At 32.7% G+C, this 24,469-nt stretch overlaps 1 protein-coding gene and 1 pseudogene across 1 annotated transcript; both read left to right on the top strand.

Moving 5' to 3' along the window:
• Window positions 1-963: 963 nt before the first annotated feature.
• On the top strand, window positions 964-5,226 carry LOC131177070 (uncharacterized; annotated as a pseudogene).
• Window positions 5,227-10,250: 5,024 nt separating this feature from the next.
• On the top strand, window positions 10,251-14,405 carry LOC131177071 (ankyrin repeat-containing protein ITN1-like). Its single transcript, XM_058142064.1, has 5 exons — window positions 10,251-10,587; window positions 11,211-11,696; window positions 11,941-12,090; window positions 13,058-13,488; window positions 13,803-14,405. The coding sequence occupies exons 1-5, from the start codon at window positions 10,251-10,253 to the stop codon at window positions 14,403-14,405; spliced, it is 2,007 nt and encodes a 668-aa protein (XP_057998047.1).
• The last annotated feature ends 10,064 nt before the right edge of the window (window positions 14,406-24,469 follow it).

Genomic DNA, 24,469 nt, shown 5'->3' on the forward strand with positions numbered 1-24,469 from the left:
CCACAACTGATAATAGTGGGCAAGTCCAGTGGTCTGATATCGATTAGCCAAAAAATCCCAGATTTCTTTTGTAGAGTCATAATTAGCAAATTGGATGTGGATGGACGAGACAGAGGTATTGCGAAACCAGGTGATGATCTGATGATTTTTACTATCCCAATCCTCAAGACGGTCAGCAAATTTTGCATCAGTTTCATCGTTCTCTCTTGTCGGCGTAGTGATATCTCCGATAACAATACGCCAAAGCTTGCAACCTATCAAAAAACTTTTCATTTCTTGAACCCAAAGATTATAGTTGGAACCAGTCAGAACTGTTGCAATAGGTTTTGAAATATCAGATTTCTCCATTGATAACAAGATGAGGAGAAAAAAAAATGGTATAATAACAGGAATGAAAGAATGAACCAGAACAGGTTGTAGAGAGAGAAGAGAGACCCCAGAAACTAGAAATAAAAGCTTTACGGCTCTGATACCATGTTAGAAGAAAGAATACAAGTAATGAAGGAAAGGATTGTGTATTTGTCTGTGTCTTATTTACAGAGATATTACATCTATTTATACATGAGAATATGAGCTAATTTAGACAAGAATAATAATTGCTGTAATTATGCTACACAAATCTCCTATAATCATGCTAATTGCTGTAATTATGCTAACAATATCCAAAGGCAATTAACTGTTTACCACCCCAAGCTTAACAACTCCGAGTGAGCTTCTAAATTGGTACGCTATGTGCATTTTTAGTTTTAGATTTTATTCTTAGTATATTTTCTTTAAATATATTATTTATTATTATTCAAATCTTTTTTATGTAAACTGAAATATATTTTACAGTTTGAGTAAAGCACAAGTTTTGATAATTCTAAATTTATTAGAGATTTTTAATTCTATTATTAGTTATATTGATTAAAATCTTATTTTATGTAACTTTGTTCAACCTCTTGTTTTAATTTCAAGGTAGGCATGGCAATTACCAATACAAGTGCAGCTGATGGCATAGTCAATGAGAGAAGAACAGAAGCTAACTTTGATAGCTGGAAGGAGTGCTTGAAAAACTACCTAATAGGGAAAGGCTTATGGGGAGTAGTATGTGGAGATGAACCTAAACCAGAAGAAATAGATCGCAATAACTACAAGGATTGGATGAAGAAGAATGCTTTGGCTTTACATGCCATTCAAATTTCTTGTGAGGAAGATACCATTTCTAATTTGATAAATAAGTTCCCCACCAAAGTTGACTCTGCCAAATTGGTGTGGGAACACTTGGCTGAAATGGACCGGAGAGTAAACAGTTCCGAAGATGGTAATTTTATGTGTGTCTATATATATATATATATATATATATATGTATGAAATCCTGGCTGCCAGTTCAGTCTGGGTCAATTTTAATTCACTGATTCAATGGGATCAGGATTGAACCATTTGATCTCTCTGGTTTACATTTGATTTTCAATTGGGTCTGATTTTAATAAAATCTAAAGATTAATTCTGTTTCTAATTTTTCTTTTTTTATAAAAGAAAATTTGACTTTGATTTGAAATCAGACCAAATGGTTCTAATCTGATTTAAGGACGATTTCATTCATGCTAGTTTCTATTTGATTTTGATTCTTAATTAGAACAGTCCAGATAGACCGTGGCCAAACTTATTTTTAGCTATCAGCTTTTGGCTTTCAATTATTGAGCATTATTATTATTATCTTGTTCACTTTCTTTTTCTCTATATTTTTTTCTTTTTATTTAATGGAGTTTTATAATGGAAGGTAGTTTTTTTTTTAACAACTCTTTTTATAAATCTGATAAATCTCACATTTAATAAATAGAGAGACCAAAGAAACTTAAATTCAAGATTTTTCCACCTCTACTTCATTTAAATAGAAAAAAAAATCAATTAGTTTATCTTTGATTAGCATTTTCCTTTTTTTTTTAAGGATGAATTAATATGCACAGTGATATTTATCTCTATCCCCACATCATTAAATAATTGGATATCTTTGTCTAAAAAATATTAATTGTTGCAGCAACATCAAGCATCCTCCAGTACAGCAGCCTGTGCATGACAGTTGAAAAAGGTGACTTGAACACTGTGAAAGGGTTGCTGAAAAGAAATCCCAATGATGTGAGTGCAAAGATAACAGTAATTGGACAAACTGCACTTAATCTAGCTGTTTTGGGTGGAAATCAAAAGATTGTGGAAGAACTCGTGAAGTTGGTGTGAAAAGAAGATTTGGAAATCAAAACCAATTTCGGCAACACAGCCTTTTCTCTTGCTGCCTTGAATGGATTGGTAGAGGGTTTGGTTACCATAAAAAATGATAACAATGGCCAAATTCCACTTGTTATGGCTTCTTTATATGGTCATCAAGAAATGATAAACTATCTTTCTCAGCAAACTCCCATCGATTTTCTTGGACCTCGAACCAATGACAAGAACGGCGCCACACACCTTAATTTTCTAAGCACTAATGATATGTACGGTATGTATACAGACATATATAAAGACCTAGCCATCAGCCTGTTCAAATCGGATTTGGACCGGTTTAAACTAAACCGAAATCAGTCACACTGTATTTGACACAAATCATGAATGAATTGAACCAAATTTGAATTGAAACTGTTCGGTTCAGTTTTGAGGAAAGCCATTTTTTTTTTTTGTTTTACATTTGAAAGGTTAAAAAAATTCTGAAAAGTAATTTCAACGATTGGATTTGAACCAGAACTGAAACCTTAGAGGGTTTAATAGTCGGTTCAAGTTCATCTTTTTAGTACACCTTGAACCAATAGTTTCAAACTGATTCAAATTGGAACAAGTCTGTGGCCTAGTGTGTGTGTGTATATATATATAATTTTTAAAAAGTTATTTTCTATTTCATCAATTCAACTTTTTGTTGTTTAATTATTACTATAGATAAAGCATTGGATCTACTCAAAAAGTATCCGCAACTTGGTTACGCTGAGGATATTCATCAGAACTATGCTATCAAATTGTTGGCTAATGAACCTTCAGCATTTTTAAGTGGAAGTAAGCTTGGATTTTGGAAGCAATGGCTCTATTCATGTAAGTACTTGCATGTGCTAATGTGTCTCGTCATATATACGTCTATAATTGATGTGCTGCCATGCAATAATTATTACTTGGCCAAAATTAAATATATTCAAAATGTTTCTTAGGGGTAGGGTTTTGACGAGTTAGGTCAAGTATATTTCCAAGACTGTGTCTTTAAGTCTAGCTATTGGAAATGCATATGTTTGTGAAAGAAACTTGATGAAATAATGAGGAAATCTAAACTATTTTAATTTCAATATATTTAATTGATTATAAGGTGTGCCCAATGTTCATCCTGGTGAAATGTCTTCTCAAGAGCCTAATGATGAGGAGAATTGTCAAAGGTCGTATAATTCAGAATCAAATCATGGGAAAATCAAAAGAAATAGAGGTATATTATGCTAAATACTCAAATCTCTTTTTTTTTTTCTTGTTTTGTTGATTTGGTTAATGAAGTGAACAAATCCAATCTTTTAATGGTTACAGTGGTCAATTTATTACATTGTCTTGTTGGGAGATTCTTGCAATTTCTTGGTAAGCAACATCACTTTATCTATATACATATATACTTCTTTTTGAAAAATTCTTATTAACCCCAGGGTGTATACACCCAATCAATAAGAAATCAACACACTATGTTTGTAAGCAGGCATTATTATATTTTTAGATAGGATTCATAATGATTTTAAATATTGTGTCAATTTTAGGTTGGATTAATGAATACATTCGGTATAGTTAAGGATTTATGTTTCAAACTCTTAACTTATAGTTCATCAAAAACAAAAAAAATTTCTCAGCTTTTATTGTATTGATTTATTTCAGTCCCTAAAAGCATCAAAGATTTAAAGATGAGACATGCTAAAGCCTTGCAACTCCTGAAATTCATTCTCAAGGAGATCCCAACATTAAGTGAGGAACAACTCAGGAATATTGGGTTGGATCAAGTAATCTATGATGCAATCAAGTGTGGTTCATTTGAGTTTATTGACGAATTACTGACATGCAATGCAGTAATTATATGGAGAGTTGATAAAAAGGGAAGAACACTATTTGCACATGCAATCACACTTCGTCAAGAAAAAATCTTCAACCTAATCTATAGATTTGGTTCAAGGAGACGTATTTTGATTATGCTCGATGTGTTTAAAAACAATTATTTACATTTGGCTGCAAAGTTGTCTCCTTCCTTTCAACTTGATCGAGTCCCAGGTGCAGCTCTGCAAATGCAATGGGAACTACAATGGTTTAAGGTAATCATTTTTATACTCAGAACAAAAACGAAGAAAAATGCTGGTATCAGTTGCTAGAGATGCACTTGCGCCATTGATTGATATGGGCTCTACTTGATTTTAAATGGTGGACTCCACATCAATCAATAACATCTAGATGTATCAGTCGTAGCATTCACAAACAGACATGTTCAATGGCTTTATTGGACCCAAGTTAGGCTTGGCCTGAAAAGGTGGTTATATGAGCCTGTGAACAGTTCTATCTCCGATTGATGCTAGCAGTTCTTAAGGGAAAAAAAAATCGAAACTTTGGAATGATAGAAAACTAAACTTTACTTAATTATTTTAGAAAATAGAGAGCATGGTACCACCAAAATATGGAGAAAGACTCGATGAAAATGGCCTAACACCCGATGCTTTATTCAGCAAGGAACACAAAGAATTGGTAAAAGAAGGTGAGAGATGGATGAAGAACAACACAGCATCTTGTATGGTTGTGGCTGCTCTTATTGCCACTGTCATGTTCACAACAGCATTTACAGTTCCAGGAGGCAATGACCAAACAGGGTTTCCTAATTTCTTAGGCTATGATGCATTCTTGGTATTTATCGTTTCAAATGCATTATCACTCTTCTCTTCCAGTACTTCTGTGCTAATATTCCTTGGAATTCTCACTGCTCGTTTTGCAGAAAAAGATTTCCTCAAGTCCTTGCCCAAGAAATTGATTCTTGGTCTGTTCACTCTTTTCTTCTCAGTGGTAACCATGATGATAGCCTTTTGTTCCACCATTTTTATTCTCCTGCAGAAAAGACTTTCTTGGATTGCTATTCCTGTCACTGTTCTTTCCATAATCCCTATTTTTTTCTTTGTATTCTACCAATTTCCTCTTCTGATTCGGATGGTCATTAACACACACAAACTTTCCTTCTTTGACAAGCCAAAAAAAACATAATTAATTTGATTGTATGTATTGGATTTCCACTCTTTAGATTGTTCTATATATGTATGTCTCATCGGTTATCAAGTGTCTACTTTCTTATCTATGTCTTAAGTTTTTATAATGTCTTTTAGATATGTATTTTTCTCAAAATCCCATATATTAAATTCTACAACTTTTTAAACAAGAAGACCAAAATGTGCTGTAGAATGAATAAGTTCACTTCCAGTAAGCTCCTGATAGAGCAGGTTTCAGGTTTCCAGGATGCAGTTCACTACTTTAATTTTCAGTAGCAAATTCTTCAAAGTTTTAAAACTTCATAATTAGTATAAGAATGTATAAACATTAAGACAAAGTTCATACAACTACGCAACAATCAAATGGTTGTATAGGAATGAAGAAAGACTAACTTGACAAAGGAGGGCAACGATTATAGGAAAACCTGAAGCAACTGAAACAGGAAAAGAACTTCCTGGTCATTTTCTACGTTATTCTGCCCTAGACAATAGGCTCAACTGGGGTTCAAATTCAAGAACTACAGCTCTATAGTTTAGGCATTTTATATAACGATGATGGCTCCCACTGGTAGGTTATGAAATGCAGCACTTCCTCATTTTCTCCAGCGGCCGATAACCCCTCCCATTAGCCTCCATTTCAGACGACGATTGAGAGAGAGAAAAAAAATCAAAGTTTTTGAGGTTCGAAGCTACGGGCTTCAATTCGCCCAATGCCAGCAATCCTCTTAGCATGTAGTGGCTTCCTGTGAAGTCACCAACACCCTAGATCCATGATGCAACCTTCAGCCAACTGATCCATCGTCTGTGACCATGACCCATGTGCTGAAAGTGAGGTGGGAACCCGCATGAACAGTGCCTGCAATAAAAGAAAATTTTATTTTCAGTTTTCCTTTTTGTTTTTTAAGTGTTTTGGGCTTCAAATTAATTTTTTAATGTTTTAATTTGGATCCTCTTTTACTTTTTAACCTCTGGATCCTCAGCTCAAAATACTAAAGAGTAAAGGGAAACAAAAATACTAATCTTGGATTAGACATTTAATTACAAGATGAATGAATGATGAAGAAAATAACCTGTTACTTTAAATAACCTTTAAAAAAGTAATAAAATGGACTGTTATGAAAACAAAATTGTTTTAATTGCTTATGGAGAAAGGTATCAATGGAACTAAATATGTATGTATAAATGAACCAATAGTGCTTAGTGGTTAATGCATTATATCCAAAGGCATTTAGCTGTTTAGCACTTGAAACCTTATCTCCAAGCGAGCTCCAAATTGGGTATGCTATTGAGTGGATTTTTAATTTGAGATTTGATTTTTGGGTAGATTTTCTTTAAATGCTTTCTTTATTATTGTTTCAAATGTTACTATATGTAACCTCTAGTTTTAATGTCAAGGTAGGCATGGCAATTGCCAATAAGAGTGCAGCTGATGGTATCGTCAATGGGAAAAGAATAAAAGAATTTTGATAGCTGAAAAGAGTGCTTGAAAAACTACCTAATAGGGCGAGGCTTACGGGGAGTAGTCTCTGGCGATGAACCTAAACCAGAACAAATAGAAGAATGCTTTGGCTTTGCATGCCATTCAAATTTCTTATGAGGAAGATACCATTTCAAAAAGAGGTTGCCTAATGTTGCCTCTCCTAAATTTGTGCGGGAAAAATTGGCTGAAATTGCAATCGAAAGTAACCAGTTATAAGGAAGAAGGTAATTTTATGTGTGTGCACGTACGCGCACACATGCATACAGGCCTATTGACCTAAAAAAATCAAATCTTTTTTGTGTTTTCGTAATTTAATTAAATATTTTAAATCTTGAGAGAATCAATTAAAATTTTAAAATAACAAAAATGTTATCTAATTTTTGAATTAAATCTTGGGAAAGCTAACCTAGCATATTAGGTGGATTATTTTAATATTATCTTGTGGGACTCTTGAGCAACATAAGCATACTATCCACAATCAACAGCTAAACTAAAATTAAAAAATAATTAATTGTTGTTAATTTAAAAAATTGTATTGCTTACTCTCATTTGCAATCCTTAAATTAAACTAGGACTAAGGCATTTCACTATAGAAGAGGAGACATTCCAGAGAACCAGTTGGCGAGGAGATTATGCACATCAAGCCTAGGCTTTAGCTTCTGCACCTTCTGCTAATGCTGAAGTCCTTTCCACTGCTGAACCATTTGGGAATGTGCCAAATCTTATTTGGAGATGTTTTGCCTTGTTTTTGAATTTTTATTATGCCTGGACAATTTGAATTCTTACTGCTGCTGTGATATTAGAATTGGTAAACTCATTTTCGAACATATAAGTGCGTCTTTTCTCTGTTACTTCTTTTCCCTCTTTGTGTACACATTTTAATCCTTTTGAAAACACTAGAGTTTTGGAAATCATTGTTTTTTATTAAATATTTACCTTATTTCTAGTTAAATTTTGTTGCAATCCTTTAGATATGGGAGATGTTTCAGAATATGTTTTAGTTAATTTGTTTGGTTTGTCTTAAAGTTAGTGTTTAACTTTCTCAATTTACGTTATTACTCTTTAGTTATATAGTTAACTATAGTTAACTAGGGTTACCTTTTATTATTATTATTATTATTATTATCTATATGTCAAGTGAGACTTACTTATTTATGATACTCTTTGGTTCACAAATGATAGCCATAATTTTTTTTTTTTATTTTGTTCAAAATTATCTGTCACATTTATAATACCAAAGAGAATTAACTTTTTTTTTTCTAATTTTACCCTTTTTCTTTGTAAAATATAATAAATATTTATATAATTTTTTTGAACTAATATTATCACCTCATTCTTAATTAAACCAGCTATTTATTACTTTCATATTCTTTTCTTCAGATTTCCAAAAAAGGATAATTATTTAAATTATTAATATTTTTTTATGAAAATAATATTATCCAATCATTTAGAATATATATATATAATTTATAGACGGAGAGAGTAAAAAAAATGTCAGCCAGAATGTCACATAAGATATGGCACACTTCTCCAAATTCAATTTTAATTTTAGATAAAATTTTTTGACATTTTAAAATTTTGATCGCTTCTGTTAAAATTGAAAGCGTTGAATTAACTTGTAAGAAGATGGATTATTATTTTTATTTTTGGTTTTTTTTTTCCTAAAGAGAATATGATTTTGGTCTGAATCAAACTAGTCGGTTTTATCTAATTCAAGGCTGCTTCATTCATGCCATTTTCAACCTAATTTTGGATTTGGATTAGATCAGTTCGGTTCCTAAGCCTAAACTAGACCGTAGGCAAGCTTGTCTTAAGCCATAAGCAAAACAATTACTGACCGTTAATCACTAATATTTGACTGTTATTAATTATTGTTTAGTTAATTTTCCTTTTCTCTATTTTTTTTTATAATAGAGACAAATAATAACTCATGAATTATATAATAGAAGGTAAGTATTATTTATTTATTTTTAATAACTCTCTTTCTCATAATTAACAAATTTAAAGACTCGAAGTCCAGACTTTTTCATTATCTGTATTTAATTTTAAATAGAAAAAAAAAACCATTACTTTACCTTCATTGAAATGGAGTTGGACTCGGTGAGTGATGTGCTTATGTGACTAATATAGGCGACGTTGGAGCGTTGATTGGAAGGTTAGGGTGCTGTCTGTGAGCGTCGAGAGCTAGGTTTGTTTAGGTGGGTTTGGATAGGTGAGTATGATCTCGGGGACGAGCTTGAGGAAATGGGTGAGTAGGTAGGTACTGTGGAGGTGCTGGTCTTGGGCGATTCTGGTCGACGGTGAAGGGAAATGGCGGCTTTGTGTGTCGTCGATGAAAGGGCTTAACTGAGGGTGGGGAATGGAGGGAGACGAAGAATATAGCATTCAAGGGAGAAAGTGAGCAGATGGATTGGAAAGTTGGTATAATTAAGAGCGTGGAAAGTTGGTATAATTAAGAGTGTGGAAATGGAGTGATGATTTTTTTTTGTTAAATAGAAATGTACACGCACACCTAAGATCAACGATGAAAATGGACCACACCTTAAAACCATGATAATTTTGAGAGATAGTAAAATTAAAAATTAAAGTTAGAATTAAAATAAAAATTAAACATTAAAATTAATTTTCCTAATGTTTTAATTAATTTGGATCAAAATTAATTTGGATGCTCCTTTACTTTTAACCATTGCATAACTTCTCAAAATAGTAAAGAAAAAGGGGGGAATAATACTTATCTTGGCCACATAATGCATTAGATACCTAATTAAAAGATGATTGAATGATTATGAAGAAAAGAACCTATTAGTTTAAGTAAGTAACAAAACATAGAAAGAATTATGAAAAAGTAAAAGTGGATTTAATAATTTGGAAATTTGCAATTTGGTCCCTGAATTTTATTTTATATTATACTTTAGTCCCTTGATTTTAAAAATTAATCATTTAGTCTATCAATTTTGCACTATATTACATTTGAGTCTTTGAATTTTGAAAAATAGATTATTTAGTCCCTGTAATTTTAATATATAGGATAATTAGTCCTTTTATCAATGGATGAAATTATTATAATTTTTAAAATTACGAAAACTAAATTGTTCTATATATTAAAATTAAAGGAGCTAAATAATTCATTTCTCAAAATTTTGGGACTAAAATATAACATAGTGTGAAATTTAAAAACTAAATAATTAAATTTTCAAAATCTAAGGACTAAAGTGTAATATAGGGCAAAATCCAAGGACCAAATTGTAAAATTTTCCTTGACAAATTCTTCACAATTCGTATGAAAAGAAAAATGCTTTCATTGCTTGTGGGGGAAAAGTATCAATGGATTGTTAATTAGAACTAAATATGTATCTAATAATGAACTAATTGTGCTCAATGCATGGTTAGCGCATAATATCCAAAAGGCAATTAACAACTCCAAGTGAGCTCCAAATTAATTTGGTATGCTATTGAGTGCATTTTTAGTTAAGGGTAAATTTTCTTTATTATCGTTTCAATTCTTATTTTATGTAACCTCTTGTTTTAATGTCAAGGTAGGCATGGCGATTATCAAAACAAGTGGAGGTGATGATATCGTCAATGAGAAAAGAAGAGAAGACAATTTAGAAACCTGGAAGGAGTGCTTGAAAAACTACCTTATTGGGCAAGGCTTATGGGGAGTAGTCTCTGGAGATGAACCTAAGCCCGAAGAAATAGATCGCAACTACAAGGATTGGATGAAGAAGAATGCTTTGGCTTTGCATGCCATTCAAATTTCTTGTGAGGAAGATACCATTTCACATTTGATGAGGAGGTTCCCCAACATTGACTCTGCTAAATGTATGTGGGACAACTTGGCTGACATGCAATCAGAAGTAACCAGTTATAAGGAGGAAGGTAATTTTATGCGCACATAAAATATATATAAATTGAACAACAAAAAATTTCTATTTTCAATTTGATCCTATTTGATATTGATAAATCTAATAATAATTTTCTTTATTTATTTTTTCAAAGAGAATATGATTCTGACCTGAAATTGGACTAGACAGTTATAGTCCAATTCAAGGCCACTTTTATTCATGCCAGTTTTGATCTAATTTGGATTAGATCAATTCAGTTCCAAGTTTGAACTAGATGGTAGGCAAGCTTATTTTCAGCTATTGGCTTTTTGGTATGGCCGTTAATTATTGGTCGGCTCATTTTTCTTTTCTCTATTTTTTTTTTTACATATATAATGAAATTTCAATGAACGAATAATAACTGATAGATTATATGATAGAAGGTATCGCTTTTTTTTTAAAAAAAAAAAAATCTTCTTCTATAGATGATAAATCACATAATTAATGAATGAAGAGATCCAAATTTTAGACTTTTTCACTCTTTTACTTAATTTTAAACAGAAAAAGAATAATTAGTTTAAATTTTTCTTTTTTTTTTTCTTTTAAGGTTGAATTAATATGTAATATATTTGGTGATAATTATTTCTCTTTTGCATGTTTAAATATTAATTGATGCAGCAACATCAAGCATCCTCGAGTACAGCAGCCTGCACATGGCAGTGGAACAAGGTGACTTGAACACTGTGATGGGATTGCTGAAGAGGAATCCCAATGATTTGAGAGCTAAGATAACAGTGATTGGACAAACAGCACTGCATGTAGCTGTTTTGGCTGAAAGAGAAAAGATTGTAGAAGAACTGGTGAAGTTTATGTCAAAAGAAGATTTGGAAATGAAAACCAACTTTGGTAACACAGCCTTTGCTCTTGCTGCCCTGAATGGAATGATAGATATGGCTAAGGTCATGCTGAAAAAGAATCAAGATTTGGTTACCATAAAAAATGATTACAATGGCCAAATTCCACTTGTTACAGCTTCTTTATATGGTCAACAGGAAATGATACGCTATCTTTCTGAGCATACTCCCATCCATTTTCTTCAACCTCGAACTAATGACAAGAATGGCGCCACACAACTTAATTGCCTTATAACAAATGAGATGTACGGTATGTGTACACACTAACATGTAGACATGGTCACTGGTCTGATATTCAAAGTTTAGGTGAATTGTGATAAGACTATAGAATAAATTACAATTATGAATTTTGTTTTGATTTCAATTCGGTTCAATTTTGATCAAGCTCAACATTTAAAATTTATTTAAATTTTTCATCATATATATATATATATTCTAAAAATTTATTTTTTATTTCATCAATTCAATTCTTTTTTTTATTATTATAATTATAGATGAAGCATTGGATCTGCTTAAAAAGTATCCACAACTTGGTTACACCCAAGATTTTCATAACAACTATGCTATCAAATTGTTAGCCAATGAACCTTCGGCATTTTTAAGTGGAAGTAAGCTTGAATTTTGGAAGCAATGGATCTACTCATGTAAGTATATGTATCTCCCAGATTTTTTTAAAGAAACTAGTCTATTATAAATGAAACAATATAAATATGTGAGACCTATATGCAAAATAGATGAATCTTATCATACATCTGCATCTTATTCCATAATGAACCACGTTGTCATGCAATAATTATTACTTAGCCAAAATTAAATCTATTCAAATTGTGTCTTAGGGGTAGGGTTTTGAATAGTTAGGACGTAGGTCAAGTATATTTCCAAGACTGTGTTAGAATATATATGTTTGGGATAAGAAATTTGATGAAATAATGAGGAAATATAAACTATATATAATTAATTATAAGGCGTGCCGAATGCTTATCTTGGTGAAATGTCCTCTCGGGAGCCTAATGATGAGGAGAATGACCAAAGGTCTAATAGTCCAGGCTCAAATTATGGGAAAATCAAAACAAAACAAGGTATATTGTGCTAAATACTCAAATCATTTTAATGTGGTGATATTGTTGATTTGTTGTAGCAGTAATTAACTTTGCAAATCCAATCTTTTAATTGCTACAGTGGTCAATTTATTACATCGTGTTGTTTGGAGATTCTTGCAATTTCTTGGTAAGCAACACTGTACACAACTTTTTTCTGGAAATTCCTATCTAAATCAAAGTGTATATACTCAATCACTCAGTAATCAACATATCATATTTATAGGCAGGCCTTATCATTGTGATTTTAATTTTAAATAATGTGTCTGTTTTAAATTATATGTATACTATAAACTGAGAGCAGGTAAAAGTAGCATTTTATTTCTCAACTTATTGTATTGATCTCTCTACTCATTTTGTGCTGCATGTTGCTAGGATTAGTTGTTGCGTTGATCATGGCTTTTGTAGATGGTTTCTAGAGCTAGTTTTCTAGCTATAGTTCTATTTTAATAAAATTTTAAGCTTATCAAAAAAAGCTTACGTTGTATTGATTTATAGTATTCAATCATTTTAGTCCCTAAAAGCATCAAAGATTTAAAGCTCAAACACGCTAAAGCCTTGCAACTCCTCAAAGTCATTGTCAAGGAGATCCCAACATTAAGCAATGAACAACTCAAGAATATTGGCTTGGATCAAGTGATCTATGATGCAATCAAGTGTGGTTCATTTGAGTTTATCAACGAGTTGATCACATGCAATCCAGTAATTATATGGAGAGCTGATAAAAGAGGAAGAACACTATTTGCACATGCAGTCACACTTCGTCAAGAAAAAATCTTCAACCTAATCTATGGATTGGGTGCAAAGAGACGTACATTTGTGATTCAGAGTGATGTGTTTAGAAACAATTATTTACATTTGGCTGCCAAGTTGTCTCCTTCTTTTCAACTTGATCGAGTCCCTGGAGCAGCTCTGCAAATGCAAAGGGAGCTACAATGGTATAAGGTAAATATTTTTATATTTAGAATAAAAAAAGAAGAAAAATGCTAATATCGGTTGAGAGTGATGCTCATTTATGCTAATGATTGACGTGGGTTGTACTTAGTTTTAGTGGTGGAGTCCATCAATAGCATCTAGATGTGTCAATGGTAACAATTTACAAATAGACATATTCAATGGCTGGACTGGAACAAGTTAGGCTTGGCTTGAAAAGGTCTCTGAGACTGTGAATAGGTCTATGTATAATTGATGCTAGCAGTTCCTATGAAAAAAAAATGCTTGAACTTTGGATGAGAGAAAACTATACTTGATTATTTCAGGAAATAGAGAGCATGGTACCACCAAAATTTGGAGAAAGACTCAATGAAAATGGCCTCACACCCGTTGCTTTATTCACTAAGGAACACAGAGAATTGGTAAAAGAAGGTGAGAGATGGATGAAGAACAACACAGCATCATGTATGGTTGTCGCTGCTCTCATTGCCACTGTCATGTTCACAACAGCATTTACAGTTCCAGGAGGGAACGATAAAAAAGGGTTTCCTATTTTCTTAGGCTATGATGCATTCTTGGTATTTATAGTTTCAAATGCATTATCACTCTTCTCTTCTAGTACTTCTGTACTAATATTCCTAGGAATTCTCACAGCACGTTTTGCAGAAATAGATTTCCTCGAGTCCTTGCCTAAGAAATTGATTCTGGGCCTTTTCACTCTTTTCTTCTCTGTGGTAACCATGATGATAGCCTTTGGTTCCACCCTTTTTATTATTCTGGAGAAAAGACTTTCTTGGATCGCTATTCCCGTCACTATTCTTTCCATAATCCCTATTGTTTTCTTTGTATTCTACCAATTTCCTCTCCTGATTCAGATGGTGAAGAACACACACAAACGTTCAATCTTTGACAAACCAAAGAAATCATAATTAATTCGATTGTATGTATTGAATTTATAATCTTTCGTTTGTTCTATATATGTATGTCTCATTGGTTATCAAGTATCTACTTTCTTATCTGTGTTTAAGTATTTAGAATGTTTTTTAGATATGTATTTTTCTTAAAATCCCACTGACTAAATTCCAGAAGTTTTAAGCAAGGACATCAAAATGTGTTGTAGAATGAATAATTTCACTTGCAGTATGCTCCTGACAGGGCAGGTTTCAGGTTTCCAGGATGCAGTTCACTACTTTCATTTTCAGTAACAAGTTCTTCAAAGTTTTAAAACATTATTGTTAATATAAGAATGCATACACATTAAGATACAGCTCATAGAACTACTCAGCAATCAAATAGTTGTTAAAATCACAAATTAATCTATGAGCAAGATAAAATTCTTGACAAATAAGATTGAAGAGAGACTAAATTGACAAAGCAGGGCAATGGTAATAGGAAAGCCTGAAGCAACTGAAACGGGAAAAGAACTTAATTCTCCCGGTCATTTGCTACATTATGCTGTCCGAACAACGGGCTCAACTGGGTTCAAATTCCAAGAAGAAGAGGAAGAAGAATGGATCATTATCCCTAATTACTTGGGGCGATGAATCATTTCTTGAGAACTAAATAGCTCCATGTAGTTCATACCGTATCCAACATCTACTCCATTTATCATCTCTAAATTGAACAATGTGTAAGTAGTATCAAAATATAGTAGTTCCAATATAAAAGAGTGACACATGAACTTTTCCATCGACAAAATTAATTTTGTGCATGGAATCCTCGTAAGAGTTAGTTTAGTGAACTTATCACGATAAGCACTAACATGTTAGTTCTAAGTATAGTTTATATCTCAATTTTATAAGAATAGTTGCTTCTTTTCATAAGAGAAAGAATATATTGAACTTTTCTATAGATAAAAGTAAATTTGAGTATGGCATCTTCATGCGAGTTAATTTAGTGAATTTGTCTCGACAAACACATATATACTAGTTCTAGGTATATCTTATATTTCAACTCTGTGAGAATAGAAGGGCATAAGAGAGAAGTTAGATGCATTATGAAAGAAAAAAAAAAAATTAAGGGGTCCCCTCCCTTTTACCAAGGGCTTTTAAGGCATATTAATAGCCTTTAAAATTCAAAATCTAATGGTCTAAAATGAACAACTAAAATTTATAGTTTAGATTGTGCCATGACAAATTTGTCCTTTCTTAATTTTAATAGCTCTCAAGCCAATGATCTAAATTTTGGACCTAAAATATTGTGCCAACTTTGTTGCCCGTTTTACTTTTTAAATGGCCTCAATCCAATGGTATGAATTTTAGACCTAAAGTCAATGGCTTTGATTGAAAAAATCCAAAATTTGTCCTTGTTCTTTTTCTTTATGCCAATATTTTTGTTTATAATGAAATTGTTTTTCACCGTTTGAAATGTATAATTAATTTAGACCTAAATAAATTAAATTAAAATACTCAAATTTATGGAAATTTATTTTTCGAAAAGTATAAGAATATAAACTTCAAATTTGCAAATAAAAATTAAAATTAAAATTAAGCTAAATTTTAATTAAAATTAAATTAAAAAAATAAATTGAACTTACACGTAAAGTTAATATTTAAATTTAAATTGAATTTAAAATAAAAATCAAATTAAAATTATAGATTAAAAATTAATTTTCTTAATGTTTTAATTTGAATCAAAATTGATTTGGATGCTCTTTTACTTTTAACATTTGGATTCTCTGCTCAAAATACTGATGGCTGTCGAATTCACCAGAAATTAAATTAACTGAAATTACCAATTATAAAATATTTTCTGTAGTAAGTGGTAAATTCAGGTCGAACCTTAGACACTAAATGATTAAATTTCGTGCACTTGTGTAATGGAAAAAGAAACAAAGATTGGGGGGCGGCGGGGTAATTCGCAGTCCAAAGAAGAAATCAGAAATCAGAAATTAAAAACTAAAATTAAATATGAAACTCTCAAATTAAACAAACTTCAGTCCAAGGTAATTCGCATTCCAATGCATTGATTCGATCATAGACAAAAGAAATACAATTATCATTTATTGAATACTTAACGTAGATTTACCAAACAGCGAGGCAAAATCCCTAACTTCCCTATATTCATCAATTCGAGCTCAGCACTCTTGTTGACTCTAATTATTACTGAATTTGTATTAAGCAATCCTCATCAAATTAATAACTGCTTTAAGAATAGGAAGTAGTTAAGCTGAACAACAATTTATGAAGCATAAATCATTTAATTCACCCTATTGTTTTCTTAGGTTATTATCGAAAATTGGAATCATAATCAATAAAACCTAATTGCTACTCATGTTCAATCTTACACAACAATTATGAATTATGAAGATAAACTAGCAATTTATCACATCAAACAATTAACTAATAACCTTTTTAGCAAATCATTCAGTAGATCAAAGACAATAAAATTAGAAAACAATAGATATTCAAAAGACATAAATTAAATTAAGAACCTGGTCTCACAAATCACGCAAAAGAACTTGAATCCCTTGAACTGAATTAAGAACTTAGCCACTCATGTTCATGGCTTATAGAAAATTAAAGAAGAAAATTGAAGAAATCTAGAATGTGAATGGAGAACGAAGGTCTGACCCCCCCTGTGTTGGCTGCTGCCTCTTCTATTTATAATAAATGGCCTAGTGTTAGGTTTTTAGAGTCCCTGAGGTGTTAAGAGTCTTTCTCTCACAAAATCAGAATCGAGCAAAATCAAGAAAATGATTATCGACGGATACACGGCCCGTGTGTCACTACACGACCCAGGGCCGTGTAACTTACTGGAGCTAAATGGGTATGTCTTGCATTGGCATAGAAGGTTACACGAGTCTCTAGGATTTACATGGGTCAAGTTACACGGCTCGTGTACTTTGTTTCTTCCTCAGCTCTTTGGAAATTTTCTAACAGAATGTTACACAGGTCCATAGTTGTGCTTACACGACCCGTGTACTTTGTATCAGCAACACTTCTCAATCCTTTGACCTTTCCAAGCTTCCTTCCACACTTCTATGCTTTGGAACTTACCAAAACCCTAAAAAATGCAGCAATAGTCAAATTAATGCCAATGCTAAAAATTTCTCCATTTAACACAATTATTCCAACAACTCTCTAAACATATGCCTAATAGATAATTATACCTTAATCAACTGAATTAGGCATAAAGATACCCTAGAAACACTAAATATGATTGGAGTAAAACTAATAAATTATGCACTTATCAAATTCCCCCACACTTATTCTATGCTTGTTCTCGAGCATGACTTAAACTCTCAATCAACTCCACTTAGAAGTTCACTTAACTCCATTTGTAACACCCTAGGCAAATCCCACATCGACAAAACACGGGAGAGATGCTGGGTTTATAAGTTGGTGGTTCGTAACCCCTAGTGACGCGTTTTAAAACCGTGAGGGCTTCAGCCCAGAGCGGACAATATCACTAGTGGGCCGGGCCATTACATTTGTGTTATCAGAGCAGCTCCGCGTGCAAACTTGAACGATGGTGGGGCAAACCTCAGCGAGGACGCTGAGTCCCATAAGGGGGGCGGATTGTAACACCCTAGGCAAATCCCACATCGACAAAACACGGGAGAGATGCTGGGTTTATAAGTTGGTGGTTCGTAACCCCTAGTGACACGTTTTAAAACCGTGAGGGCTTCAGCCTAGAGCGGACAATATCACTAGTGGGCCGGGCCATTACATTTGTAACTAAATGTGACGCTCCTTACCCGTCTATTGTATAACCGAGCAAGAAGTGCCATATTCGGTGCTGGAGCACCCTATCTTGTCTTGTCATGTCTATTGTAAATTTTAATGTCATTTAAATCAGGTAATTTATGTGTAGAATTTTTTTTTTATCTTATTTCATGCGTGCACTTAGATCCTCCTCTGTTTTATTAGCATCTAGCGGGTTCCACTATCACGTGTTAACATATTCATAGTCATCTCACATATTTCCATATCATATTCTCTTTTATCATATCATTCACAACTATTTATGAGATCTCAAAATGAAGTGTCGTCTATTGCATTCATATGGAAATTCATAGATAATAAATTATAAGTTTTCATTTCAAGTCCAAAATAAAATACATCATAAACTAGTAATTACATCATGACTAGACATAATGAACCAAAATACTAGTCTACACATGGGCCCTACCAAAATACAAAAGACTAGTGAGGTGACTCTGATCGTGGCGATCCGTCGAACTCTGTCCGAATACTACCGTGTGGGCACGATCTTCAGTACCTACGCGATGGAAAACCAACACGCTAAGCATAATGCTTAGTTGTGCATAATTTATAATAACAATAATTAAATAATTGAATTAATATTTACAAATCATAAATTCTGGGTCTTTTACATTTTTTTATTACACTTTGGAAACAATTAAAATTATTGGGATCTTTCCTGTTTACTTATCGTATATTCAGTATTAATTAATTATTATCAATGCCCAAGAAACCTATAACAAATTATAAAAACTGGATACACGGGAGTATACGGGTTAGATAGCCATATGTCTACCCTGTATACATCTGTCAGGCATGAAGCCAGCTGTCGGGCACGAGACCCGCTGTCAGGCTTGTAAAGCCAGAAATAAAGTAGGCACAATGGCCAGTAAGTAGGCATATAGCCTGTAGAACAATCATACCAGACATATATTGTCAGTTCATGATTTTCTCTGTAGGCAGTACTGCTATCTGTAGTCCCTAATTGGTATACCAATTTATCCAACTAAATAAATAAGTCTAGGTATACTATAGGCAATTAAATATTTTTAATTAATTTAGCACTATTCACTGTTACTATTCTTTAGTACTGTTCATTGGTACTATTAATTTCATATTAATAGGACATTAGTCCCAATTTACATATTCATATCATTTTTAATATTTAATTATCCTTATGAGTATTTTAATTTTCATATATAGCATTTTTCCCATGAACCTTTCTTTAGGTTCATGTTGATATGTCATATTTATCTAGGAATTTGACTAGGTTAGGATGTCTATTTAGTCACACTTCCTTCATAATAATTGCTCCTCTATGTTTAAACTTGAATTTCAGTTTTTGAATCACTGAATTTGGAGCTATAGAACTCAAGTTATGGTCAAAATACCATAACTGGTCCGTTTGCCTCTAAGCTGTCCAGAATTTACAATTTCTGGTCAATAAATTTTAACTAGTCATTTGATCATTTTATTGTTATTTTTAGGCTTAGGTTCCTTCACAAGATATGTTCCTCTATGTCTTAGGGACTCCCAGGTACAATTTCATAATTTTTCAAGCTTGGTATGGTGAGTTATAGTAAGTGTATTAACCTGGACTCTCAGTCCTATAAGGGCAATAACCAACTTCAGGGCAGTATGTTTGACCCTCTTTTTAGGGTCTTTACACTTAGAATTTGGCAAAGGTGTCTAAATCAATATTGTAGCCCAAAGTATCATGTTTGCAGATCATATTTGCACATTTCAAATGGAATTTCTAGTGGGAGTTATGGCCAAATGAACACACGGGTATCAAATGGCATTCTAGGTTCAACTTAACATTTTCCAGATTTCACTTCCTAACTTTGGCTAATATTTTCCCTAGGATGAAATGGTTTTTAGAGCTTGGTCAAAACATAAAAATTGTTGTGCTATGTCTCATAAAACTTTTAGCACTAGTTTCACTCAATTTGCAGCTTTGCAGACCAAGTTATGGCATTTTTACCAAAACTGGTCAAGCATACCAAAGGGACAGTATTTTTGGACAATTTCTGGGTTGGCAGTTTTAGTGACTCAACTTGTGCTACCAATTTGAATTGGTTAAAAGCAAAACTGGGTTAAGTGGTCTTCATGAAAAGTGTAGCCCTATGTCTAAACTTTCCATGGGTGAAATTTTAGGTCATTTGGACTAGTATAGAGAGAGTTATGACCAAATGAATAGGTACTGTTCATTTGGTCATTTTCTAGGTTGGGTACAGGGAAATCCGAATTTGGGCAGTACTTAGGTCAAGTTTTGGACAGAATTTGGGCATGGTTTCTTCATGGAAAATGGGCTATTTTGGGTCTAGTTTCACCTCCAATTGGCCTCATACCAATTCGGGTAACACAATTTTATTTATGGCCTAAAATGTACACTGCCCTCAACAAATACATCTTGCAGAAAATTGACACTTCCAAAACTTAATCTCCTCCAACTTCCTTACTTCAATTTGCATGCAATACACTTTTATAAGCAACAATCTCATCCCAATTAGGTCAAATTTCAAGCATTTACACAAAATCTCCAAGTCATGTACACAAACCCTAATTTCCAAGTTTCAAACTCAATCAATTCAATCCCTTTTCACTTCTCATACATATAATCATATCAATCATCATCTCTAAACTCATTTACATTATTTGAACATAATAAAGCCCAACACATTTCATGGCTGCCAAAATTTGGGGACATCATGGGTTCATGAATTTCTTGTTAATTTCTTGAAATTTCCACTTATCTCAAGTCACTTTCAAGTATTAAAAGAAGAAGGAAGGGAGAAAAGCACTAACCTCTTGTGACCCAACTTGAAAATTTTCCTAAAACTTCAACTTTCCTTCTCCCTATAGGTACCTAGAGCTTCCTTATGATGTGGGCTAAATTTTTAATGAAGGGGACCATGGGTTTTGGTGGATAAATAAAGAGAAACTCAAGCTCAAAGCTTGAGCAAAAATGGTGGAGGGGGGAGAACATGGAGACAGCAAGGAGAGAGAGAAGAGGAAATGACGAAGACTTGTGATTGGTGAATTTTTGTCTCTTGTGTCTTATATATATATTCTATAATTATTGTACTTTATTTTTTTTAAAATGCCATAAGTCTATTTCCTTTCTTTTCTTTTCTTTTCTTTTCTTTTCTTCTTCTTTCTCTTCTCATTTTCCAAATTCAAATTCATAAATTTAATTTTGTTAATTATTTTATTTCATAATTTTAATTTGACATTTAAGTCAAAATTCACCTCTAGGGGTAAAATGACTAAAATGCCTTTCATGGTGCTCATCGGGTTATTTTTATTATTTTATACTAATTTATAAATTCTCTAAACTTTAATTTATTTTTCTCAAAAATTTTTTTCCTATATTTTTTTTAATATTTATTTCATTAATTTATGTCTCCTCACTATAGTTTAAGTATAGTTCCAGACATCCTGACTGTCCGAACAGACATTAGTCGTCGGAACAGTAAAATGTACGGACTACTTACGGTGAGGGCGTTACGCCATTCTATCACAACATTCTCTAACAAAAGATTAAAGGTTTGAAAGAAGAGGCAAGTAAGGTAATAACCATCACAACAAATTCCATCAACACCATACCAATATATCAACAATTCTTTAACACAAAATAAAAGGCTTGAAATCAATTAAGCTTACATAATTAAAGTTTCATAAAATTTTAAATCAATACATACCAAAACACAAGGCTAATTTATTAAGGCACAATAATTATAGCTCTTTACAAATCTTAGGGGAGATAGAAATGGGCTTTTTTTTTTTTAATTTGAAATTGATACTTCTCTCCCATTACAGTTACTTTTTTTTTAACCGTCACCTTCAGAAAAGTACTTTGCTTATATCCTAGCTAGCTTTTGGCCTGAGAATCGACATGGGGTTTGTGAAGGCCCCTGGTTACTTTATTTAACTAAATAGCGGAGCAATTTTCAAGTTCAGCCTTTATTTCCCCTAATTTATGCATCAATATATTATAAAGTGCCTTGATAGATTAAACAAAGTTTTAAAATATGCATGACATTAGTTTAAAACGCACATAACTAATCATTTTACTATTAAATCAAGACTAAATGATTTATATAGGAAAAAAAAATTACTCTATGGTATGGAGAAGAGGAAAAATCCATTATTAAAGTTACTATTACCTTGCCTAAAATCTTGAAAATTTAACTTAAAATAGAAAAATCATTTCAAGGACAATGCACTTCTCTCCGAGAATTAATATAGAATCATGAATCAAGCTTATGAGAACAATTTTTTTTTTATTAAAAAAAATTACAGCAATAAATTTCTCCTCCTCCACACTTAAAACTTACATTGTCCCTAATGTAAAGCCCAAATGCAAAAGAAAAGAGAAAAAAAATGCTAGAAAATAAAATAAAATAAGATAAGGGAAAGAAAACAAATCTGATTGTGGCTAACAAGCCACCCATGGGTTGCCTCCCAAGAAGCACTTTTGTTTATCGTCATTACCTCGACATGGTAAAGCTCCTTAATCCACATAAATTGGGTTACTCAATTTGAGCTTCTCCACTGAATGCTCTGAAGGAGCGAAAGCATGAAGAACATAAGTTTAGATCATTGAATTCAAAATTTTTCTTCTAGGGTCTCATGCACCATGCAAGATTCATTATTTATCTAATTGATTTCAATGATAAACAGCATATTAAAACAATTTTAATATATTTTTGGATCGATATTTTCTGTAACATCCTCCCGGTAGCAATTCCGCACAGTCTACTGTTCCGGTGACCGGTGTCGGTCCGGACAGCTAGAACTTTTGGAAAAAAAATATTTAAACTAAAGTGAAGAACCATAATTAACTTAAATATTAATAAAAAAAATTTAGTAAAAATTTTAGAAATAAAATACAACTAAGTCACACGAGCCGGTGCCCAAGCAATGGGTAACCCAGAGGGAAGTTGCAGTTCTCGCAACGAGGAGCCCTAGACCCGGGAAAAAAATTATAAAATAATTTTTGGGACTCCAGAGAAGGGTCATTGAGGTTCCTATGACATTAGAATGCCAAGAAAATATTTAGAAAAATTTTTCAATCGGTACAGACAATTTTGGCCCGTTGAGCCAAACGGAGGGCATTTTGGTCATTTCACCTTCAGAGGAAATTTTTGGCCGACTTATCCAGTTAAGTAAATAATTATTATGATCTAAAATATGAATAAATATTAGTAAAAATTTAATTAGAAATCAGTTAAAGAAAGAAGAAAGAAAAATCAAATAAAAAGGCATTAATGACATAAGCTTGATGTAATTAGAACCCCTTACCAATCAAATTAAAGGAAGACATTTATAATACATAAATGGGCAGAAAAAGAAGACCATTTTAGAGAATTTTCTGCAGCTACTCTTCTTCCCCAATAAAACGTTTCATGCTTCTCTTTTCCCTTCTCCATTTTCATGCTTACAAAGCTTGAATCCACACCCTTTCTCACCTCAAAACCCTAAGTTATCTTCACTAAAACTTGTCCCCACATCCTAAGCAACCTCTAGGCAGCCAAAAGAAGAAGAAAGAAGGAGTTTGGGTAGCTTGAAAAATCTGCCACCTAAAGGTTAGTGCCTATTTACACTTAAATCTCTTTTAATTCATGTTAAAGACTTAAAGTGAGTAAGGTTTTGTAAATTAAATGAATGGAATCTATGTATATGGACCCTATGAATTTCGGATGCCCTAAGGAAGGAACAAAGGTGGAATGTTTTTGATGGTTTTAATGGACTTAGAATGAATTAGAGATTATGTTTAAGGTGTATATACACATAAATAATGAATGGAAGTGCTTAATTAGGTGTATGTCTGAATCATAAGGGAAAACTAGGGTTTTGAGAAGTGAAAAATTGACTTGGCTTAGGAAATTGTTAGAGAACATCTTAATGGTCAATTAGTGACCATTTTAGGTATGTTGACCATGAATTGAACTGAAAAATAGTATAGCCAAGTGAATGTGTAGGCTGCCTTGTTAGTGCAGTGAGTGGTCAAAATTCAGTCCACTTGGACTACCATAACTTGGGCTGTGTTAGTCCAATTGATGTTTGGCCAATTGGACATGAAACTAGGCTTATAATGGCACATTTTTTCTGAAGAAACCATGCCCAAAAGACCAAAGCAAGAGGACCAAAAGTTGGCCCCAATCCGGATACCCTGCAAACAGCCCCTGCAGAAATGACCAAATGAACATTAACTGTTCATTTGGCCATAACTCACTGTAGATATGGTCAATTGACCTGAAATTTTTACAAAAACAAGATAA

Source organism: Hevea brasiliensis, unplaced genomic scaffold, assembly GCF_030052815.1.
Source record: "Hevea brasiliensis isolate MT/VB/25A 57/8 unplaced genomic scaffold, ASM3005281v1 Scaf32, whole genome shotgun sequence".
Taxonomy (NCBI): domain Eukaryota; kingdom Viridiplantae; phylum Streptophyta; class Magnoliopsida; order Malpighiales; family Euphorbiaceae; genus Hevea; species Hevea brasiliensis.

Bases quoted from the DNA above. Each gene is read 5' to 3' on its own strand.
- LOC131177071 (XM_058142064.1), top strand. From the start codon at position 10,251: ATGGCGATTATCAAAACAAGTGGAGGTGATGATATCGTCAATGAGAAA. The intron at 10,588-11,210 runs GTAATTTTATGC...TAATTGATGCAG, and splicing joins AACCAGTTATAAGGAGGAAG to CAACATCAAGCATCCTCGAG. The intron at 11,697-11,940 runs GTATGTGTACAC...TTATAATTATAG, and splicing joins TATAACAAATGAGATGTACG to ATGAAGCATTGGATCTGCTT.